The sequence below is a fragment of the Crocodylus porosus genome, unplaced genomic scaffold (assembly GCF_001723895.1).
Source record: "Crocodylus porosus isolate Cpor-Errol unplaced genomic scaffold, CroPor_comp1, whole genome shotgun sequence".
Taxonomy (NCBI): domain Eukaryota; kingdom Metazoa; phylum Chordata; order Crocodylia; family Crocodylidae; genus Crocodylus; species Crocodylus porosus.
In genome coordinates, this window is record NW_017728948.1 from 15562706 (window position 1) to 15586078 (window position 23373).

A 23373-nucleotide genomic window follows, 5' to 3' on the forward strand; every position below is an offset into this window, starting at 1 on the left:
TGTTCAAGGAAGTTTGGACAGATGTTCTCCAGGGAGATGAGCGACTCAGTGAACTTGTTCGCTGGCATGGCATTGCATCAGATCAAGTGTTGTAAGTCGAAACTGGCGTTGTAAAGTTGAAACGGGGTGTCAATTTATAAATGTTGTAAGTGCGAAACGTTGTAACTTGAACTGTTGTAAGTTGAGGACTGCCTGTATACAAATAAGCAACTCCAAGAGCTGCTCTAATTAAAGCGCCCTTAGCATCTTATGTATCTTATGTCCCCACACTTCAAAATGGCACCAGGAGCACTTTATCTAAAACTCATGAATGCCATTTTGAAGCGCAGAGATGCTGATACATGAGATGCAGAGGTCGGTTGGCTGGAGTGCACTAATTAGCCTCTTCCAGCAGACTCGATTAATCAAGTCTGCTCCGGCGCACTGTAATTACAGCACGTTGGAGCAGCCTCCCAGTTTGTGTACAGGCACCCATGAAGGCTGGGCAGGAGGCTGGTCCATCCTTCTCCCCAGGGACTTGCATGGTGCTTACATTATCACAAAGCTGTAATAACATTCAGTGGAGTAATAGACAGCCTCTAACATTGAGAGCTGAGAAGTGCAGAAGGTAAGATCTCACTAGAAAAAAAATTCTCCTCTGTAAGGAATTTTCATTATTTTGCTTTCTAAGAGATTACTCACAATACAGTCTCTAGAGCATCTTGGAAGGCTAGCAATATTTGCTTCTGTATAGGAGCTGTATAACTAAATACTAAATAGTATGCATTTCCCTGCATTTTGGTCTTTTCAGTCTAAATTAGAAAATAAATTACTAAATACTAATTTAATGTGTCAACCCTAAACAAACTAATGTATATTTTAGCTGTGAGCTTTATAAGTTTCATAGAATCACAGATATTAGAGTCAGAAAGTACTGGTAATTATTTGTTTTTTCTAATCATTTCTCCCACCAATGAAAGATTGTTCCCTGAAGTATATACAGATTGGTATTATTATTGTCATTACTGATGTGTGAAAGACATTCAAAGGATACTTCCTACAGCAACTAGCTAACATATGTTAGTTGATTCTTTTAGTTCAGGAAGTGTCCGAAGAGAGCCGGGAACTTCTTCGTCAAGCTTTGGAAGAAGCAGAGGAAAAGCTTAGAAAAAGATATGAATTGATTCAACAGATCCGAGCCATTGAATCTTTACCACTCTTTAGGAACAAGTTTGTTGATTTAACCCAGGTAAGATCAGAGTGAAAAATAATCATCTTACAGTCAAGTGTTTATTGTATATGTTTCACACATGCATGTTAATGACCATATTTACTTGAATCCAAGATGAGGTTTCTTTCCCCATTCAACATTGGGGGTGGGGTAAGGGAGGGAGAAAGCCTTATCTTTAATTTGAGTACCAGCCCCAGGTAGACAGCAGCTATGGCTGTGGCCTTGATCCAGCCCTGGGGCTGGAGCCAGAGCCACTGCTGATTGCCCTGGGGCTGGAGCCAGAGCCAGAGCCACTGCTGCCAGAGCCTGACCACAGCTACAGGAACTTCACCCTCAAGTTTCACAAGTAAATGCCACAGCTCCACACCGCTGGGGCCGGGGCCACTGATACCACTTCTGCCAGATGGGGCTGAAGCCAGAACCACCATTGCTTGCTGTCCAGGCCCAAGGCCAGAGCTGCTGTGTGCTGTGACCCGGGACCAGAGCCAGAGCCACAGCCAGAACAGCTACATAAGATAAGTGGCAGTGGGGGAGGGTCAAGCAGTGGAGGGGGAAAGAAATAGAGAGGCAGGCAACAGGTGGGGCTGGTCTCCCCAACCTCTTGCCCTCCTTCTATGTGCCTCCCACCACTTTACCTGCTTTTTGGCCCCTTGCCGCTGTTTTACCCACCAACAGCAGTAGGGAGAACGAATTTAAGACAACCATCCAATAATTAGATTTTAGACATGGAAAATTATAGCAATTATCTTTAGAATTATAATAAGTTATAATTTTCTATGTGTATAATCTAATTATTGGGAGGGGTTCTTCAATTTGAAGTAATCTTGGATACAGTAAATATAGTACATACTACACAGCATTATACACCATATGAACCCAATATAGGCACCTTACATTGACAGTCAAATCCAATCCTGAATATTCTCAAAGTTTGTAAAAAACTTTTTAGTGGAGAACATTGTGATCTCAGATGAAATCATGAACTTGTTGAAGTTGAGGCAAACTGGGACCAGGATTTCACCCCTCACAGGAGAGCTTAATTTGCCCATGTACACATGTGCAGCATCATGCTAATGTGGCTATAATGTGTCCTCTTAGAGAGCTAGTATGCCACAAATGTTCCCATAAGCAATACTGCTACAATGGTGGAATTAGTCCTTTCAGTACAACCCCACAATAGTCCTGCATAACCTTCAGGGTGCCAACAGAGGTTACATTTTTTATGCAGTCAGCCCCCTGAAAGTGCTGTACAGCCATGCCGTGACACACATACACAGCTGCAGAGTGCTTTTAAAGTGACCAATTGCATGACAAATTAAACATCATCAAATGAGTTATCAGGTGAAGGTGCTCCACTTTAGAGCGCCTTTGGGAACTTGTGTTTCCTAGAGTTAATATGTCACACAATCCCAGCCCTGCACCTGAAGCTGTTCCCTTCTCTCCTCCCCGTCTCTTCCTGCTGACAGCCCCAGAGCTGGGGAGGGCTGGGCAGGACTGGGGCAGAGAGGTGGCTCCTCGTCTGCTGGCAGGTTTCTTGCAGGCGGGCTTGATCCTCTCCTGATCCAACAGGCAAACATCTGTTGGGTTGGTGGGGGGGGGTTCTCTAACTCATGGCACTTTATATGAAGCACCATGAGTTAAACCGGGGGCCTCCATGTCTGTCTGTTCCCTCAGTGACATTTTTAGAACCTGGCTCTGCCACTTGTCAGCCCAGTCACCTACTGCCTGGAATCAGCTTCAGGAGCATCAGAGATATAATTTAACTACCCTAAGCTCCACCCAGGACTTCCTTGTCCCCTCTGCCCCACCCTCCACATACCCCAGGATAATATTAAAGTATAAGAAGATAAAGCAAAATAAAATCTCCAAACCTCTTTATTTTAGTTTCAATTTTTCTCTTGGAAACAGCTGAAAAACACAAAGAAAAAAATCAGCAGAAACCAAAACAGAGAGACAGTGTTCTTCCTTCAGTGGGAACTAGCACAACCATCAGTTTTCACTCCTGAGAGCTGAAGACAACCAGGTCTTTAGTTAATAGCCAGGCTGCCCCCAACCAGCTCCTCAGCCCCCCAGAGAAATCTTCCATCTTACTCTCTGTTGTGCTCAAGCCTTCCCTTCCCCCCTCCCATCCCTTTTTCTCTCCACTCTTCCAAAGGAGTTACGAGTTCGCTGTGGACCATACATACCACTTTAGGAAGGAGAGATGAAAGAACAACTGGCTGGATTTGGGACCCAACAGGGAAATACCAGACAATAAAGTCTGGCTCAGTAACAAGACAAATTTAAAAAGAAATGAGAAAGGAAAGAATACTAGTGAAACAGTTTATCTAAAACACAATAAATGAAAAGGAACAAAATCTCCTCTCTTCCCAGCCAGAGCCCTACCAGCTAGAAGCAGTGCTTCTTATAACAGTCAGGCCCAGACTCAATCTGGCAACCACTGAGGGCAACATTCATGAACTTCCGCTGAAGTATCTACATAGCCAAGAGCAGCCCCTGCCCCTTATTCTGCACCTGCAGATCCTAGGACAGGAAAAAACCATTTCAACCAGTGAAAAAAACCAAAGAAGCAAACAAGTATAAATAGACCTTATGTACCAGAGATTGAATATAACCACCCTGTGGAGATGTGGGGACGTACAGCAATCCACAGGCCTACCAGTGCTTACAGAGAGTGCAGGGGATGGATGCTGGGCACTGCAGGATTCCTAAACAGATAATCTAGCATGTAGCAGTATTACTCAGATTGCTTCTGCCACAACATGTTGCAAATGCAGACACACTTCTTTAATAGAGTCAGGGCTTGAAATTACAGTACTTTTTCAGTCACGGTCTGCTATAGAACAGTGCACAGTATCTGATTCAGGAAAATGAAGGTGATCAGAACTGCAGTCCTTTCTCATTGATGAGCTTAGTTCATTTCATTGCCAGTCACGGTGAGCCAAATTCTTCTGCCAACTCCTCACATACAGCTGCCAGGGAAATCCTAGTTATACCCAGAGGCAGAATTTGAAGTATGTTTTGCTGTTTAATTCATCTCTGATAGAAGAGCACGAAAATGCAACAAAGTTGAAGTCATACCTGAAAAGCTCATTCCAGATCAAGTCAAAAGGAAGTGGTGAAGTGCAAAATTATCAAAAACTGAGCTGCCCAGTCAAAAAAAAGAAGAAATTAATAAAATCACTCAGGTTTATGTGACATTTTCCTAGTAATGGTGCAGAACATGCCTGGGATTTGAGCTAATACATTTTATGTACTCAGTTGCCCTGTACTTCCTTTTCCAAAACAGACATTTTCAGGCTACAAAAAATAAAACGAAAGCCCATGACATTTTCACATTCATAATACTTAACAGACCTGGATATTTGCTTGCTCTCCCTTACCATAGAGGGCAGGAGTAGAAGTAGGGGTTTTAAACTACAGCAAAATAGATTTAAGTTAAATCTCAGGAAGAGACCTCCTAACTGTAAGAGCAGTAGGTCAATGAAATGAATTGCCTGAGGAAGTTGTGAAATCCCCTTCATTATAAGTTTGAGGGACAGCATAGACAGCTGTCCGGCATGGTTTAGGAACAGCGAATCCTGCATTTGATTAGTGGTTGGCTTACAAGACTCAGAGGTTCCTTCCAACCCTTTTACCCTATGCTAAAAGGATGTATTAAAAAATCTTTTCAGAACTGGATATTTTGTTAACTGGACTCCTCACTGACCAGATGAAATGCTCATACTTGTGGTTCCTTCAGTTTGTGTTTCCTTTATGAAACGTGTCCTGTGAAAAGTTATATTGCCACATCCCTTAATGTCATGCTGTGACCCAGCTCTGAGAATGATCTCTGTGCCTTGAAAGAAACTTGTAAATAATAAGGCAGGGCCAAATCCCATGTCTATTAGTTGAATCAGATTGACTTCAATATGAACTGGAATGTGATGGCAATATTCTCTTTTTACACAGTGGTTCTTCCTTTCATTTTCTCAGCCGTTTATTTGTGCCTTAATTGGTGTTTTCTGTAGACTCCTGGCCATGGCTTAATTGGTGAAATGTCAATAGTGGAACTACGTGAACGCTTAGCTTTGCTTAAAGAAGCACAGAAGAAGGCAGAGGAAGAGAAGAGGGACCAGATAATACATGAAAAACAAGCTAAGGAACAGCTGCTTCTAGACAAACTGGAGCAGATTTCCCAGTTCAGAGCAGCATTTGGAAGAGCAGCTACCTTAAGGTCAGTATAAAATAACACATACATTTAGACCTTTAAAACTTGGCTAACACCTTTAAATGCAGGAATTAAAAATGAGATCTGGGATAAAAGCTTGACCACATTTAGTTCAATAGGAGTTTTGCTGTTTATTTAGGTGGGACAAGGATTTTACTTTTGCCATTTAAATTACATTACATCAGGTTTACCAAATCTTCCGAATCAATTCTGAATGTAAAATTATAGAGTCTCCTCAGTGCATTGATAAGATCGTGCACAGGCTTGGGGTACCAAATACTGGGAAGAAGCAGCCTTAGGGGAAATGGTGCCCTGGACAAACTTGTATTTTGGTGCCAGCCCCCCCTGACATTCTCCCCCTGCTGCTCCATGGCCTCCCCCTCCCACACACACACCTCTGCTGTAGGCAGAGGCAGGCAGGCAGGGACACAGGGCTAAAGCAGGTACTCTCCTGCCTCCACTGCCCAGCCAGCTTCTCCTGAGCAGTGGCCTCAGGGACACCAGTACCTCAGGGACACCAGATCCCACCAAGCCAAATAGTGCCGCCCCTGCTCTGCATTGCCCCACAGTGGGCTGCTGGAGTGGGCTGTACCCAGGGAGCTGTCATAGCAAGGCAGGGATAAATCCTACTGCCACCTGAGCTGGTACAGCGCTGGGACTGGGGCTAGGGCTGGATCACCTGAATTGGGAGCAGTGCATAGGGGAACCAGAGAAGAGCCGGATCCTTCCCTGCTCCATGCTCTGGAGGGTGCAGGCCGGGCTGGGCCAGGACAGGTGCACAGAGCTTAGTGGAGACAGTGGCCAGAAAGGGAGAGTTTGTGAAAGGGAGGAGTGGAAACTTGGAAGTCAATCAGGAGGCCACGGGGCTGGCCCCGCACCTCCCTCTGCCTGCCTCTCCTTCCACTGTACCAGGATCTCAGGACAATGGGGAAGTGGGGGTGCTGCCCCAAATGGCTGAGCCAGGGGTGCATGAGGGGACCCCACTGGGGTGGGGGGCATCACCTGGGCTCAGCTAAGCCCTACTGGGCTGGGCTATGCACTGCTTCTCCTGCCTAGGGTGGGGATCAGCTGGAGTGGGGTGGGGCAGTGGGGTGTTTGGTGCCTCCTGACCACAGCACCCTAGATGGTCAGCAATGTTGCCCACCCCTAAGGCTGGCTCTGGTTCTGGGGAAAGAAACTGACTCCACTTCAGTTGCTTTGTAGTTAATCAGAATCAATTCCATATCACTGTAAGTATTGCAAGTAAATAACTGAAATGGTTCTTCATTTCTAGCTGAACCAATATGTTAACATCAGAATTTTCTTCCTGAAATCTAATTCACTACTAGGCAAGGCTAGTTCTATATCTTAAAAGTTAATAACATCTTAGAGAATTACATCTTTTCATAATTCTCCTAGATTATTTATTGCATGGGGATAAATCAGGGAGAAATATTTCTGCTTAGAAGCTGTCTTAAAACGATCATATTTTGTATGATCTGCATAGCTGCTCTGGGTGATTCATAAATGCAGGAAGAAGGTCCCCAAAGAGATTAAAAGCTAAACTAAAACAATTTACAAATAAAGGCATCAGAAGAAAAAAATAAGAGAATATATCACTTCTACCCATCTTGATTTGTTATTACCATATTTACTCACATGCCACACATCTTTCTCCCTAAAATCAGCCCTCCAAAATTGGGGAGCTGTCTTAGGAAGAGAAGCTGTTTTTTCTTCACTGGAATAAAAGTATGAAGATGTTGTACTCTAATGGCTGTCATAGTGGCTCCCACTTCTCTCTGGCCCAGAAAGCAGAAGCAGAGTCTGGTGTTAACCTTCTCACAGCTGCTACAAAACTTGCAGTAGCTAATGTTGGAGCACTGTAACTTATGCTTGAAATAGCATTTGTACAAGCTTAGGATAAGTGAGCTGCTGCATGAAGTCTGTAATATGTTGATGAGGCTTGCAGCATGGAAACAAGATTCTATTATTTACAGGAACTTTTATAAAGAACTATTTACAGTAAAGAAGTACTAGTCTTGCTACTACCCTTGCAAGCGTCTGGGGCCTAGCTGTCCTGCCACACTAAGAAATTCTCATTCAGGTTGCTTTCTGAGATGCCACACTTCCTGGACACTGGGTGCATCCACATATGGATGTGTAGCTTATGCTCAAATAGCAGCTGCACAAATTTGTGCCGGAGATTTGTGCCTCAACACATGTGCCTGAACATGCACTTTGGTGTGGGGCAAGTTGTGCCACTTGGGGCAAACTGACCCTGCCGAGCTCACCCCAGATCTTCAGCTGGGGGAGCTAGAGGCTGGAGCCAGCACCTGTGCTGCCCCCATCAGTATAAAAAGCTGCCTAGGTGAGCAGCTCAGGGCTACTTGTCCTCAGGAGCTTCTGAGGCCTGGCCAGCTGATACCTGTGGATACTAGCCCTTTGTGCCAGCTGAAGCAGCCCTAACCTAGCATGATCTCTACACCCTCTATCCACTGCAGCAGTCTGGCAGTTGGGGCTGCTGCCTAGCTGTGACCTGCTGCCACCTGCAACAACATCTGCCCTTTGGACTTGCAGCCCCAGGGCTGTACACCTTTCAGACCCAGACAGGGACCATACGGCCACCTGAGCTGTGGTACAGGCACTGAAACAGAGCCACCTGTTCCTTCTAAGGAGTAACGGTCCATGAGCATGCCGCTTCAGTCCATAAGCGCGTTGCTTCAGTCCCGCCTCCTCCTTTCGGCGCAGTCCACCGGTAAGTGTCCCCAGGGAGAGTGTGATTGTATTGTTTGACATTGAAACATGATGCAGAAAAGAAGAGCTTTTCTGGTTAATTGAATTTGGAGACTATTTTAAATATACATAAATTTATCTCCAGTTGCACATTTAACATTAATCTTTCTTTCCTTTAAGAAAGCCCCACCAGTGCCTCTCACTCCTGACCTGAAGCCCCTGCCTGCGCCCACTAGCTCCCTCCCGGCTACAGCTCCATCCCAGCACCAGGACATAAGTCCAGCTGAAGCTGTTCCACCCACTGCTTTGTGACTCTGAGCAGTGCCAGCCTTGCTGTTCTGCTCCCTGGGCCCATTCCCCAGCCATCCCCATGCTGTTCCTGGGAAGCCCTCAGCTGAGGCTTAGGGACTGAGCTGGGCAAACCCCTTCCCTTCCAGGTTGGCCTTGCCCTGCATAGGCTGCTCTAGTGGGGCAGGGGGGCTTTAAGCCCAGTTGTGGCAGCCTCTCCTACCCAAAGCACTCCCCCACCCCTGACCCCCATCTCTCTCTCACCCTGCTGCTGCCTCCACCTCTCCCCACAGCCCATCACACCCCACAAGGTGTTCCTGGGACCAGGATCTCCCACAGGCACTGGTGTGTTTTGGAGGGTTTTTTATACCAGGATTTCCCAGTATCAAATTTAGAGCCCATGCTGTAAATACACAGCGCAGGGACATTGTTTTGTTCCTAGCATGCCTCTTGCAGCATCTCGAGCTGCTTTGAGGAACTGCAACAGGCACATGTGCACTCATCTTGACACGTCCTCTGTGTTTTGAGAGAGATTTACTCCATGTCACACAGTCTACAATGACTCTGGAAACACCTTTTTTCCCCTACATTCTGCCTTCCAAAAACAAGGTGCATATCTTATCTGGGGGCACATGGTATGCTAGAAAATATGGTACATCCTGGCCCATACCTAATAGCCACTACTTTCACCATTGATTGACTTTTGGCTTTGGCTTTTGCATTTATTTGTTATTGGTTGTATTCATTTTGCATGCAGACTTTTCTGTGTCAATGGCTGAGGGTCTTATAGACTTTTTCAGTTCAGGCCCAACTGAGGTACAGAAGGCTGTTTTGTGGTGTTCAATTCATAGTATTGATTTAGCTTCCAGTTCTGATGCTAAGTTCCAGCGAGCAGCCTTGCAATGTTCATTGAACTAGTTCTATACAATCCCAGCTCTAATTGGTTTTGTTACTCCTAGTTAATCTCCAAGGAGTGTCGATCTATGCTATTGATACTCAAAGGAGAAAGAAAAGCTACTCTCTCAGTAAATATAGTTCAAGTCTATTGACACTCATCTAGTGCCTGGAGAGGGGATTTTGATGAGGAATAAAGGAACTGGAATAGAGTTGGAGCTACTTCTCCTCAAGAACTCTCAGCGGTACACAGTGATTTGTGAGGGAGCATGTGGGCAGCCCCCATGCTTTCCATATAGCTCCACACTCGCTGGTGAGATCTCCTGCACCAGTGGTGCTCAAAGTATGGTCCATGGGCCAAATCCGGCCTATGAAGCAGAGTTGTCCGACCCACAGGGCTCACCACAAGTCTAGAAATTTGGGGGCAGGGGAGCAGTGGCAGTGTTAATTGCTGCAGCTCTGGGAGGAGGTCCACCTGTGTCCAGACTCAGCACACAGGATTGTATCCAGTGTCTGGCCCCAGCGTGCTGGATTAGGTTACAGCCCCAGACCTGGTAAATGGGACCTGTCCATAGCTGGATCCAGTGTGCAGGGTCAGACCCAGCATAAGACCCTGGACCTGGCACACAGAATCAGACTGAGCACACAACCCCAGACACGGTATGCAGTTGGACCTTCTGCATAGCCCCGAACACACCACACAGGGTCAGTTCATGACCCCAGACGTGGCATGCAGGGCCAATCTGTGGCCAGACCCAGTGCACAACCCCAAACCTAGAACCTGGTCCTGCATCCAGCACACAGGGTTGGTCCATGCACCAGGTCTGGCCCATAGACCTGGCCCTGTGCTCCGAATCCCACCAGTGGACCAGCTGCACTCCATTTATCTGGTGCATGTGCTGGAAAGTTTGAGCACCACTATACTATACTATCAAGAGCAGGGGTCTTTACAGTCTATTCAAGGACTATTCACTGTGCTGGATAAGCTTTGCTGTGTCTTGAGTGAAGCAGTCTTTAAAATGGAATTTGGGCTTGGTTTAGATTTAAAATAGTGCTGATACTGTGGGCAGTGCTATGCTTGAAATAAAAGATAAATTCTGCTAGTTTTCTACCCCGCTGTGTTGAAAGTATTTTTAGAAGACAAGAGACAGCCATGCCAAAGATGGTGGACTCTAAATGAACTTCAGCACTTGTTTGCAAGCAGTAGTTTTGTTCCAGTACATAGGGATAGTAAGAAAACATCCTTTACTTTGATGGAGACTGCCTTGCTCTATAGCTAAGAAGATTTAAGGTTTCAATAGGCATTTAGAAAACTAAACAGTACAGGACTTTTCCAGCCATCGTCCCCAACAATCACAATCCAGAAACATTTACAACAGGGAAGTGTCTGCAAAGCACGCCCTGAATATTCTGGTGCATGTATTTAGCAGCATTATCAGTTAGTGTTCAAGCCTGCAATGTTATTTCTAGTACCACAGTAAGCCTGTATGTTAGTCCTGTGGTGCTCAACCCAGAAGCTGGAGCTGGTCTTGTTTAGCTCTTGCGTCGTCTCTCCCTCCCTCATCTCTCCCTCTTCTTCCTCTGACATTAGCAGCCATATCCCTCTGCCCCTGCTTGATCCCTCCTTTCCCTTCCCTGAGAAGTGGTGGCCTGTAGTACAGCCAGGTTTAGGCACCCTGCCGCCCTTCTAAAAAGTTGAGCACCACTCTGCTAGCCCATTCGCAGATGATGGGTAATTTCCTGCGGCTTTGTTTGATCTAAACAAACCATTAGTTTTGTGTTAATCCTACTCTACGGAGACTAAATCCTGCATTATCTTTCTAGTCAATGCAAGCAATTCATTGCTCAGGTTGTACTGAAACACAACACAGGGTGGGGATTACGTCTAGAGAATTAATTAATAATTATGGGGATTGAAGAATGAGTCACATAGCTGGAATTCTTGAGAGACTGCTGTGCACAACACAAAATTACATGTACCTGGCATTCATAGTCTCAAATTACATTATATTAAAAGCTAGTACTAATCAGCTAAAGTATGATGGCTAAGCTTTGCTGAACAATTGCATCTTTAGTTAGTGTCACTTAGAGTTTAATTGGGTCCCCAACCAAACAGGTTACTTGTAATATTGTTTTCAAGTGCAAGCACAAAAGCAGCAGATCAAGCAAGCATATTATGAATCATATTAAACAACATGGGAAATGAAATTTGAGAAATTACCAGGTCATCGAGCTTTAGCTTTAGCAGGCTACAAACCATGGTATCCATAACAAAACCAACTTTTTGAATGCTTGCAAAGCACTGGAGGAATTAACTCTGTGTATACATCAGACGCTGCTTTAACTGCTAAAGTTTTGCAGTTTAGAAATCAGTACTGCTATGCGACTTGGACAAACAATGCAGTTCTTACCAGGCAATTAAGCATACAAAAAGCCTTCTGAATATTTGCCTGTTCTCACCACTGCATCCCACAAAACCAAAGAAGTCCTAATGGGCTGTCTACCTGTTTGTACACTTGAGGCGTGATTCTTATTTATTCCATTCTTGAACGTAGGACAGTATAACAGGGGGCCTGCTCGGGGCCGATCTCAGTATGGCCCGCCCACCTGTTCTTGAGCTAACCACCCACTTTCTCGTCCACCACGCCTTGATGTTAATTAATTAATAAAAGGTGTTAATTAAGCAGGAGGCTGCCCATTTTTTTGCTCCAATGCCAGGAGGTGCTATCTGCAGCTCCATTCCTCCTCTACACCACAGCCCAAACCTCACAGATGGCATCTAAGTGTTCCTGTCATCACCGGCCCCATGCTGGGCCCCAGAATCCTTCTGACTTAACCCCAACCTTAAGTCCTCTCATCAGGAGGCTTCATCCACCTTCATACAGGCTATGTAGCTCCTTGAAGCCATTTTCCCCTCTCAGGTGTGGCCCCCCCAGGACCTTTGGCTACCAGCCCTGGCCCACCTCCAGGCCAGTCAGAACCCCGGCCCTCAGCTCTTGGGCGTCCCTCACGGTGGGCCCTGGCCCTTTTGACCAGTCTGGTCCTGGCCAGTCAAGGGTACTCTCTCGATCAGTATTGAGTCTTTAGCCCCTCACTCTCTCTAGGGGTCCACCCCCTGGGCCTTGCACATGAAGGGGTAACCCACCCGGTGGTGGGGACTAGGGGTTAAGGTGCCCCAACCTGCCTTTCACCGGTGGTAACTGGCCTGGAATTTCCTGGGGGCTCCCGCACCACTGGGAGCCCCACCAGGCCACCCACTCCTGCCAGGGTGCAGTTTTAGGTCATACCCAGGACCAGGAACCTCCTTACCATCTCCTACAGCTCCTCCCTTACCACCAAATGAAACTCAGCAGCCCTCTGTCCAGGCAGTGTTGTTGCCTGACTCCTTACAGCTAAACTGGCCTATTTATATGGGCAGCCTGAACCTAAAATGGCTGCCCTCATTAGGCACACACAGTGCCCTGCCACAGGCAGGAAGGCATAAACCTCATGATGCTACCTTTTCTCTCCTCTGTTCTTGAGCTCTTTGTGAGCCTGCCCACCTACTTGTGTAATAGCTTGGGGGCTATTCTAAGATAGATTCTGCTTCCCAAGGGCCTCTATATGCCTTGTTTAACTGTAGTGCAGGCCCCTAGTTCATGTATTTTACACTAGGACTTGGGAGCAGTGTTCATATAGAGAGCCTCATGAGCAGGGATCCAGGTTTTCTGTTCACCGTGGTAAAAAGCGGATTGTCTCATTTTAAGGAGAAAAATGCAGATATTCTCCTTTACAGGAGAAAAAAACTGGGAGCAGGCAAGTTTCCCCTTACAGGATGGCAGACTGCCAGCCTGCAAGGGGCTGGGGGGAGTGGGAGGAGGGCAATCAGGCTGGGGGCACCATGTGCATGTACTTGCATACACATGCATGTGGTAGCCATGCAGTGTGGAAAGCAGCTCCCACAGCTCCTCACATGTAACCCTGGGGTAGGGGGGAATTGAGGCCCCCATAGTGAGGAAAGGAGGGAGAGAATTAGGCAGGGCTGGGATCATCGGGTTTTAGCTTTAGCAGGCTACAAACCATGGTATCCATTACAAAACCAACTGCCAAGCTGGGGTGGTGCATGGGGCTTGGAGCTTGAGAGTTGGGATGGGAATGTGTGCCCACAGGCCCTGGCCAGGGAGCAGGACAGAACTGCAGATGGCCTGTCTGGAGGGCAGTGGTGGGGGGGCTGGTTCCCCACCACTGCACACAGCCTGGGGGAGAGGTATGAGGGGCAAGTGACACCCAGATTTGTGCAAGGGGCAGGGGCAGATGCAAGCTGTTAGTTGTGGGCTCAGGGCTCCCCTCCCTCCTGCTCTCCCCTTGGGGACTTCTGCAGCCCAGCAGGCAGGACCTGGCATGGCAGAGCAGGACAGAGCGACTCAGTGCCACTACTGGGAGTCCCAGCAGCAGGGATGGCAGTGTGGAGTTGTGCCCCCTGCAGCTGCTGTGGGAAAGGAGTGCTTCACCATGGCAGTGCAGGGCTCCTGACAGTGGCACTGGGCCTCCCCACCCCGCCCTGCCCTGCCACGCTGGGACCCACCCACTGGACTGAGGAGGCCCTGAAAAGATGGCAGCAGGATGGTGAGCCCCAGGCCTGCAGCAGGAAGCCTGCATCTGTCACCCCACCATGGGCTGTGCTCCAGCAGTGCCGCTCACAGGGACAGGGAGCTGGGCTCTGTGCTTCTCTCAGACTGTGGCAGCCGTCACCTCCTACAAGCTCTCTGGCAGAGCTGGGGAGGATGGGGCTATGGGTGGGGAGTGAGGACCACTAGCAGGGCCAGGGAGCTGTGGGTCAGGATTGAGGGGAACTGGCAGGACTGGAGACTGTGGGTCCTGAGTGAGGGGCACTGGCAGGGTCAGGGGGCTGTGGCTCGGGTGTGAAGGACACTGGCAGAGCTGGGCACCGTGGCTTGAGAGAAAGAGGCAATGCCGTGGGCAGGGCACTGGCATATCAGGGCTGCTCAGCACCGCAAAGCAGAGGAGTTGTGGGGGGACAGCTACAGCTGGACCTGTGTCCTGGTGAGTAGAGGGAGCAGAGGGACCTCTGATTTTCCATGACAGAAAACCCAAAATCAAACACCAAAATATACAGGTGTTTAGAAGTTATTTTATTATAGTGATTGAGGTACTGGTAGGCTTCCAAATTGCTTTAAAATTGTAAATTTATCAATAAAACATTTTGTTCAACTGATGCCTATATATATAGTAGCATATATATCGCGTAGGTTCCTAGCCGTGTTACAGGACCTCCATCTAACCCAAGAGGTGCACAGTCCCATCAGGGGAAATGCCTTGTTAGACCTGGTCCTGGCCACAAACGATGACCGGGTGAGGGGACTGCAGGTACTCGACCACCTGGGCAATAGCAATCATCGCCTGCTGGAATTCATCAGCCAGCACAGGGTGGCAAAGGCCTGCAGCAAGACAGCAGCCCTGGACTTCAGGAGGGCAGATTTTATTGAACTAAGGAAATTAGTCAGGTCCCGGAGGGGTTGGGAGTTGGGAGTCCAAGAGTGGTTGTTTCTGAAGGAGATGATCCTCCAAGCCCAAAGGGTGGCAATCCCAACACAGATCAAAGGGGGCAAGAGTGCTCAAAAGCCCCCATGGCCCACCAAAAGCATCCAGGAACGTCTCAAAGCTAAGAAGGAGATATACACCCAGTGGAAGGGAGGGGCCATCACCAGGGATATACCTCCATTGCTCAGGATTGTAGGGGGGCTGTTAGGAAGGCCAAGGCAGAGACAGAACTGGGAATAGTGACCCGGATCAAGGATATCAAGAAGTCCTTTTTTAAATACATAGTGGGTAAAAAGAAGCTTCCGGGTAATGTGGGGACACTGCAGGACATGCTAGGAAATCTGGTGGTCTCACCGGACAACAAAGCTAACCTATTTAGCAATTTCTTATCCTCCATTTTTTCTGAGCAAGGACTAGGTCATCCTCCCCACCGGGATCCCTGATGGTCCCAGGGGAGGCGCAGCCAGCCCCAAGGTCAGTGAGGACCTAGTCAGGGAACTTCTGGTGGGACTAGATGTGTTCAGATCAGCAGGTCCTGACGATCTCCACCAGAGTGCTGAGGGAATTGGCGGAGGTCATTGCGGGACCCCGGCACGGCTTTACGAGCACTCATGGTGCTCTGGCAAGGTGCCAGAGGACTGGAAAAAGGCCAATGTGGTCCCCATTTTCAAAAAAGGGAGGAAGGAGGACCCAGGAAATTATAGGCCTGTTAGTCTTACCTCAGTCCTGGGGAAGCTTTTTGAGAAAATTATTCAGGTGCACATCTGCGAGGGGCAAGCAGGGGAGTGTATGCTTAGGGGCAACCAACACGGGTTCATTAGAGGCAGGTCCTGTCAGACCAACCTGGTGGCCTTCTACGACCAGGTCACAAAATCCTTGGACACAGGTGTCACGGTGGATGTAGTCTTTCCGGACTTTAGGAAGGCCTTCAACACTGTCTGTCACCCCATTCTTGTTAAAAAATTAGGAGATTGTGGTCTCGATGCCTACACAGTCAGATGGGTCACCAATTGGCTGGAGGGCCGCACCCAGAGAGTGGTGGTGGATGGGTCATTTTTGACCTGGGGGGATGTGAGCAGTGGGGTCCCCCAGGGCTTGGTCCTCGGGCCCGCACTGTTCAACATCATCAGCGACTTGGACGAGGGGGTGAAAAGCACCTTGTTCAAATTCGGGGATGACACTAAGATGTCGGGAGAAGTGGACACACCAGACGGGAGGGACAGGCTGCAATTGGATCTGGACAGGTTACAGGGGTGGACGGATGAGAATCAGATGGGATTCAATACTGACAAGTGCAAGGTGCTACACCAAGGGAGAGAGAACCAGCAGCATACCTACAGGCTGGGGAACTCCCTTCTCGTCAGTGCAGAGGCAGAAAAGGATCTTGGAGTCATTATAGACTCCAAAATGAACATGGGTCGCCAATGTGGGGATGAAGTCAGGAAGGCTAACCGCACCTTGTCATGCATCCACAGATGCATCTTGAGCAGGTCCAAGGAGGTGATCCTCCCCCTCTATATGACATTGATCAGGCCGCAGCTAGAGTAATGCATCCAGTTCTGGGCACTGCACTTCAGGAGGGATGTGGACAGCATGGAGAGGAACCAGAGGAGGCCACTTGCATGATCAGGGGGCAGCAGGGCAGGCCCTACGAGGAGAGGCTAGGGGACCTGAACCTATTCAGCCTCCACAAGAGAAGACTGAGAGGGGATCTGGTGGCCGTGTATAAACTGGCCAAGGGAGAGTCCCTGTTCCCCGGAGCACTGCTGGGAGTAACAAGGAATAACGGTCACAAGCTGGCAGAGGGTAGATTCAGGCTAGACATCAGGAGGCACTATTTCACGGTCAGGGCAGCTAGGATCTGGAACCAACTTCCAAGGGAAGTGGTGCAGGTTCCTACCCTGGGCGTCTTTAAGAGGAGGCTAGATGAACACCTTGCTGGGGTCGTTTGACCCCAGTACTCTTTCCTGGCCATGGCAGGGGGTCGGACTTGATGATCTGTTCAGGTCCCTTCCAACCCTACCAACTATGAAACTATTTCATTTTAATCACAGAAGAATGCAGATTTCGGGGGTTTTAAAACAAAGAACTCATGGGGTTTTAATCTGAGAATTTGTGATTTTTAAACAGAGAAAACCAGGATCCCTGTCATGAAACTGCATGCATCAGGGAAGCCCTTTGTGAGGATACCCTCAGGTCATAGTTTCCACCAAATGTACATGTCTATACTGCCAGAGTGCTGTAAAATGGTTTGAAGGTAACTATGAATTAAGCTGCAGTTTGGGTATTTTAGCTGGTGCCAGCTTAACAGACTTCTTGTTTAGTCAGCCCCCAAGCCACTGTGTAGCAAATAGGCTTGTTTAGGCAGTGCTGCAACTGAGATTTCTAAAGCAAAGCAAGACAACTGCTTAATGTACTTATTATCATACAAATATCCACCATCCTCTTTCACCTCCAGCTACTTCAGAGCAATATCTGGAAACAAAGGAGTTGTAGTTGTTTTTGTTCCTTTTTACTTTGCAAACGATTTCCTGCTGGAGGTAATGTCACAAGGTTTCCTCAGAGATGTTTCTATAATCTCAAGGGAGGACAAGGTTCCCACAAATATTAGATGATGCAACCACCTTGCCTTGTCCAATTTTGCCATGTCTCAGATTGTACAAATGACATAGCAATGTAAAAGGATGTTACATAGCCATCGTTATGACCTTGTTGGTCCACCAGGAAACTTTCTTTGCAGAAATGTCTTCTTTCTGGGTACCTAATGAGCTGTTTTTGTTAAAGACCATGCTAAGAATAATTTAAAAAGCTGGATAAATAACCACATAAGGGAGAATATTTTGATCTTTCACAACACTGTGGTGATGTTTGTCAACATTTCTTTTCAGTGTGTGCATTTGTAGTATGGAGAATCTAGCTTTTGACTTCCTGCCATCCAGCATCAATCCTGCAGATTGAAAAGAAGAAGGAAATCTATCAACAATGAACTTTGATTATACAGATCCAAAATGCTTATTTCAGACTGAGAAAATGCTGTTATGAATAACAGTAACTTTTTGCAGTGAAGACTCAGCGTGTATTTAATTAATAATTTAACAGGGAACCAGTATTTGATCTTTTATGTAACATTACATGGTGTCAGTCAGCACAATAATATGGCATACTTAAATGTCAAAAGCATTGACCCCCTGGCTTCAGATTAAAATCACAGGTGCTAACAGTTCATACATTCATTTCCGAGCCAAAATAAGTAAGAGAAATAATTTGGTAAAGGGCAGAAAAAGTCAAGGTCTATGAAATGCAGGGTCTTGAACTGGACCAGATCTTTGAGAGAAAATTGACTAGCAAATCCAAGAAGACAGTCTATTCTTCTTGTAATCTACAACAGTCCCAACTATGAATGTTTCCTTGTATATTTTGTGTTATATTAGCATTTGCTTAAAAAATACAAAAAGTACATTTTCAATGTATGCATTTAATTATATGCTAGAGAAGTCAAATTGCTTCTTTGGTGTCTAGATATGCCGAAGTGCCATTTATGACCTTAAATCGGAAAAAGTGCCCAAATATTAAAGAATAGATCCAGTGATTATTGCCTGGGTTTTAAAACAAGAACTCTTACAACTGCAGCTCTGTAAAATTAACCAGTTGTGTTTGTAAATAGAATATATGCAATTACGTATTTGCTTTTTAGATGCAAAATTGGACACCCTTTGAAAACATGAGTCCATTTGGTTCAATTAAATCAACAGTTTAAATAAAGTAAAAGCCACAGAGCAGAACTAGTGAGCTTAAAGACTTGGAAGATATTTTTTTTGGTTTCCAGGCCCAGTTCTTTCATCTTTTGTAGTTTAATAATGAACCCAACAGGGGCTGCAGAACCCTCCCTAGGCTCTCTTCCCTTCTCAACTCCCTAGGACAGCTTTAATCCTGAGTGGTTTCTTATTAGCTACTACCTTAGGTAACCAGGCCCAGCACCACTGTGGGCCCAGCACCACCCTATCCTGGCCTCACACTGGGATTGGGCCCTGGGGGCTAGCATCACCCCCACCTGGTCCTGCATGCTGGGATCTGGTGCTGGATCCAGTGTGCAGGGCCCAGGGTTTCCTAGGGGCTGGGATTTGACAGGAGGGGAACAGTAGCATTTCTCCCTCGATGCCAAATTTCCAGAACTATGTGGAGCCTCAGGGACTGGATGACATGATACCACAGGCCAGATGTTGAGCACCCCTGGTTTAAGTGATGCATCACTAGTGTGATGATGGCATAATAAGTAAAGCTAAACCCTTTCCTGCATAAGTAGGTGCATCACAAACAGGTCTAGGGAGGTGATACTTCCCCTCTATGCGGCATTGGTCAGGCCACAGCTAAAGTACTGCGTCCAGTTTTGGGCACCCCACTTCAGGAGGGATTTGGATGGCCTGGAAAGGGTTCAGAGGAGGGCTGCTTGTCTGGTTAAAGGCCTACAGAAAAAACCCTGTGTGGACTGATTGGGAGACCTGAACCTCTTCAGCCTCCATAAGAGGAGGCTGAGAGGTGATCTTGTGGCTGCCTACAAACTCATCATGGGGGGCAGCAAGAAATAGGGAATACAATGTTTACCAGGATCCCTGTTGGGGAAACTAGAAATAATAGCCACAAACTGAAAGAGAGCAAATTCAGATTGGACATCAGGAAAAAATTCTTTACAGTAAGAGTTGCCAAAATATGGAATAAGCTTCCGAGGGAGGTGGTGCTGTCCCCTTCCTTGGAGGTAATAGAAGGAGATTGGACAGATACCTGGCTGGGCTCATCTGACCTCAGCACTCATTCCTGCCCAGGACAGGGTGGGTCAGACTCAATGATTTAATAGGTCCCTTCCAACCCTACATCTATGAAACTATAAGAAGGAAGCCAGCTTGATTTTCAGTTTCCATGGTGAATTTGTAGCACTGGTAAATAGAAAACCAACCTTTTTATTTTTAAAACAAAGCCCATTTCATCTGAAAATAGTTGAATATGGTATCCCAGGCCATTTTCACTCTATACCAGGGGTAGCAATTATTTCAGCTGGAGGACCACTTAATGTGTTTTGGGGACCTGTTGAGGGCTATATCCATCTCTCTCTCTTCCACCTCTCCTCTCTCCCCCTTGTTCTCCTTCCAGAACCTGGCTGGAGCTGTAGTTTGCCAGAAACCCTGATACTCCACTGTGGATCCAGGCAGGAACTTCTGCTGTGCCAGGCATGCGGTGGTGTCAGCTGTGGGGGCAGCCAGCAGGTCCCAGAGCCTTGATGCAGAACCTGCTGGCAGTGTCCAGAGCTGATACTGATGCCCACCTGGCACAACAGAAGCTCCTGTCTGGGTCCACAGGTGACACCGCCGGCAGGCTCCAGGTTAGGACTCCAGCTGGGAGCTTCCACCACACTGAGAGGGTGACGGCATCAGCTCTGGACACCACTGGCAGGTTCCGCATCTGAACTAAACTTGCCAGTGGTGTTCACAGCTGACGATGCCTAGCTGCTGTGGCAGAAGCCCTGCCTACTAGTTCGCTGGTTGATGCCTCCACACAGGGCCTTCCATGGGGGGGAGGTGCGAATCAGGGTGACCACCTCAGGCTCCTCACTTTGGGGGGACCATGGAGCTGGGCAGAGCGGCATGGTGACTCCATGCTGTCACCAGCTTCATGTCCAGCCACTCGGCACCCCACTGCCAAATCTGCCACCAGCTTCCTCACATCTGGGGGCAGAGCCCCGCTCAGACTGATTTGCCCAAGGCCCTGCACCTTGCTTGTGTCGCCTCTGCCACCACATCAAGGGCTGATGCTGTTGGGTGGAGCTGCCAGCCACCCGCAGACCAGACCCGATGAGTTAGCATCTGTCCACCCATGGGCCAGATTGAATCTGTTGGCAGGCTGGATCTGGCCCTCGGGCTGTATTTTGCCCATGCCAGCTCTATACAGATGTGTCTGTGTTAGTCATAATTGAACAAAAGTATGTGCTCCATATGTAGCAACAGTGAAACAAATTCTGCACTCTGATGAATGTACACAATGGCCACGTCCAGACAAGCGTGGCCATGCGCATACCGCACATTCAGTTGTTCTCCACACTGCAAGAGAACACCACAGGGTGGCCCCCAAGACCCTGGGTAAGGCTGCTGGGGCCAGCCCAGTGCTCGCCCAGTCCTTCCCTATCCCACCCTCTGGCACATGGCACAGGCATTCCCCCGGAACAACTAGTGGCGGCACAAGGTGTGGACACGGCCAGTGGCATCAGAACAAGTTGCAGTTAGAAGCCCAGAGGAGAAAGGTTTCCTGTGTCTTTTCTTTGCATTTCTGCTTTAGTGAACCCCTAGTTAATCCCTTTCCTGCCTACCTTAGTGTGGATTATATCTATCCCACCACAAGCTAGCATTCATCTGTTAACTTCCAGTTAAGAATCCCACCTGTATCCTGTATAAATACTGATACTTAAAAGTAGTTTTCTGCAAGGCCATCAAATCAAAACAAAACTGGACTTTGTCAGGCTGTTTCCAATATGTGATGAGCCCCAGAATTGAGAAAAACTTTATAAAAACCAATGTTAGAAAAACACTTTCCAAACTGATAGGTCATTTCCCCCACCCCCTATCCTCCAGATAACACAAGACTTGTGTTTGGGACCAAAAAGGGGTGTGAAGAACATCTCACAGACTGAATGCTTAGTATTTTAGAAACCTGTGCAAAAGCAAAGCACCTTAAAGCTTTCAGTTCCTTGAGCTGATGATGCAATGAAGTTCATAGTATGAAATAAGCCAACAACCGTGTATACATCCTTAAGGAAGGGAGAGCCGGCTGCCCTGCGTCCAAATCAAAACAGAATATAGCCTTTATATATAGTTTCATAAACTGGATGGAGTTACCATAGCTTCTTCCTTTGAATTACTCAGAGAATTTTTCTGGGGTCCCATTCCAGGCTGGTGTCAGCTCAGCTCATCTGGAGAATTGCTGTGTAGGCTAACCAACAGCACATGAGCTTTCTCCTCCAAGTCCCAGTAGGTCTATACCACTTGTCTCAAAACACCAGAACTTTGACATTCTTTTTTGGTCCCCATTCACCTCCCTGCAAATGTCCCAGAAATAGTCTGTCTTGTGATGAGGAATGGCATTTCAGATTTCAGGGAGCTGGCTTCTTTTGGGGACGAAGGAGATAGTGAGTTGGGAGATAATAGTAGATTTGTAATGGGCAGTTATTTTTTACTTGGATACTGCTACTCCATAATGTTCTACCTTTGGTTGCTACTCCAATATCTGTGTTTACAAGAATCCTTCTTTGCATTTATAAAAGATTTTGTTGTTCACTAAGTTTGATCATCAAATATTTACAGGAAATCTCATTATTATGTTCTCACTTGACATCTCTAAATAATACAATGCCTCATTACTATGCAAACAAACATAAGGCAGGTGGGTTCTCAGGTTACATGTTAGGGCATAATTTTTAGAGCCGCAGAATAATATTATTATTACTCATTGTAACATGTTAAAAGCTTTTTAGGGCTGGGAAAGGAAAGCATTATCCTAAACCATGTAGCATTGTATGAAGTAAGGAATTTAACAAGTTAGGGAAAGGAAGGCAGTTAAGAATTTGGAAACCTAAGGTGCAGACAGTAGTGACAATTTTCGCCTGATCTGGCCACAGAAAGCAGTTTATAGCTGTGACCAAACACAACTGCATGGCTGCAAACAGCTTAAAAAATTGTGGATTGGGTGAAAATCTGAGCCCTTCATTGCATGAGATATCAGATAAATATGTTACAAAATGTAGTGTCTTTTGTAACTTGTGTCTGCTGAGCTCCCAGCCTGTCACTGTTTTCAGAACAGGAGGGGGGAAAGGGAGCAGAGGGAGTTCAGTCTGGGGGGTTTTCGGCACCCCCTGTAGGGTGGGCGGGTGTATTGCAGCCCCCACCCCAAGGTGGGGGGAGCTCCAATTCACCCACCCCACCCTTCAGCACCAGCTGGAGAGCCCCAAGAATGAGCTCCCTCCTCTGCCTTCCCCCCTCCCATTCAGAAAACAGCAAGCACTGGCCGAGAGCGCTGGCCGTTCTTGCTGGCTGCAACTAGGTTCTCCTCTCCTCTGGAACCGACAGTGAACTTGTGTTTGGTCTGGGGTAACGTTGTAACTCAGAACGCTTTCCAAAAATCCTTCTGGGAGTTACAGCTGGGAGCTGCACTTCTGCCTGCACTGAAAGTCTAAACAATTATGTTTATTTAGGGATTAAGATCCAATTTCAGAATTTGTATACATCATTTGGATACAGACCTAGACAGGTTACAAGGGTGGGCGGATGAGAAAAGGATGGGATTCAACACCGACAAGTGCAAAGTGATGCACCTGGGGAGGAACAACCGGCACCATACCTACAGGTTGAGGAACTCCCTTCTTGTCAGTACAGAGGCGGAAAAGGATCTGGGAGTCATCGTTGACTCCAAGATGAACATGGGCCGGCAGTGTGGGGATGCAGTCAGGAAGGCCAACCGCACCTTGGCATGCATCCAC

General features: G+C 47.2%; 1 protein-coding gene across 3 annotated transcripts in view; it reads left to right on the plus strand.

Annotated features, from left to right (window-relative positions):
* CFAP99 (cilia and flagella associated protein 99) overlaps window positions 1-23373 on the plus strand; it is a 105072-nt gene that overhangs the window by 74375 nt on the left and 7324 nt on the right. For all 3 annotated transcript variants that reach the window (XM_019553330.1, XM_019553327.1, XM_019553329.1), the window contains exon 14: window positions 5221-5426. In XM_019553330.1, the coding sequence (XP_019408875.1) occupies window positions 5221-5426 (206 nt within the window). The remainder of the gene's footprint in view (window positions 1-5220; window positions 5427-23373) is intronic.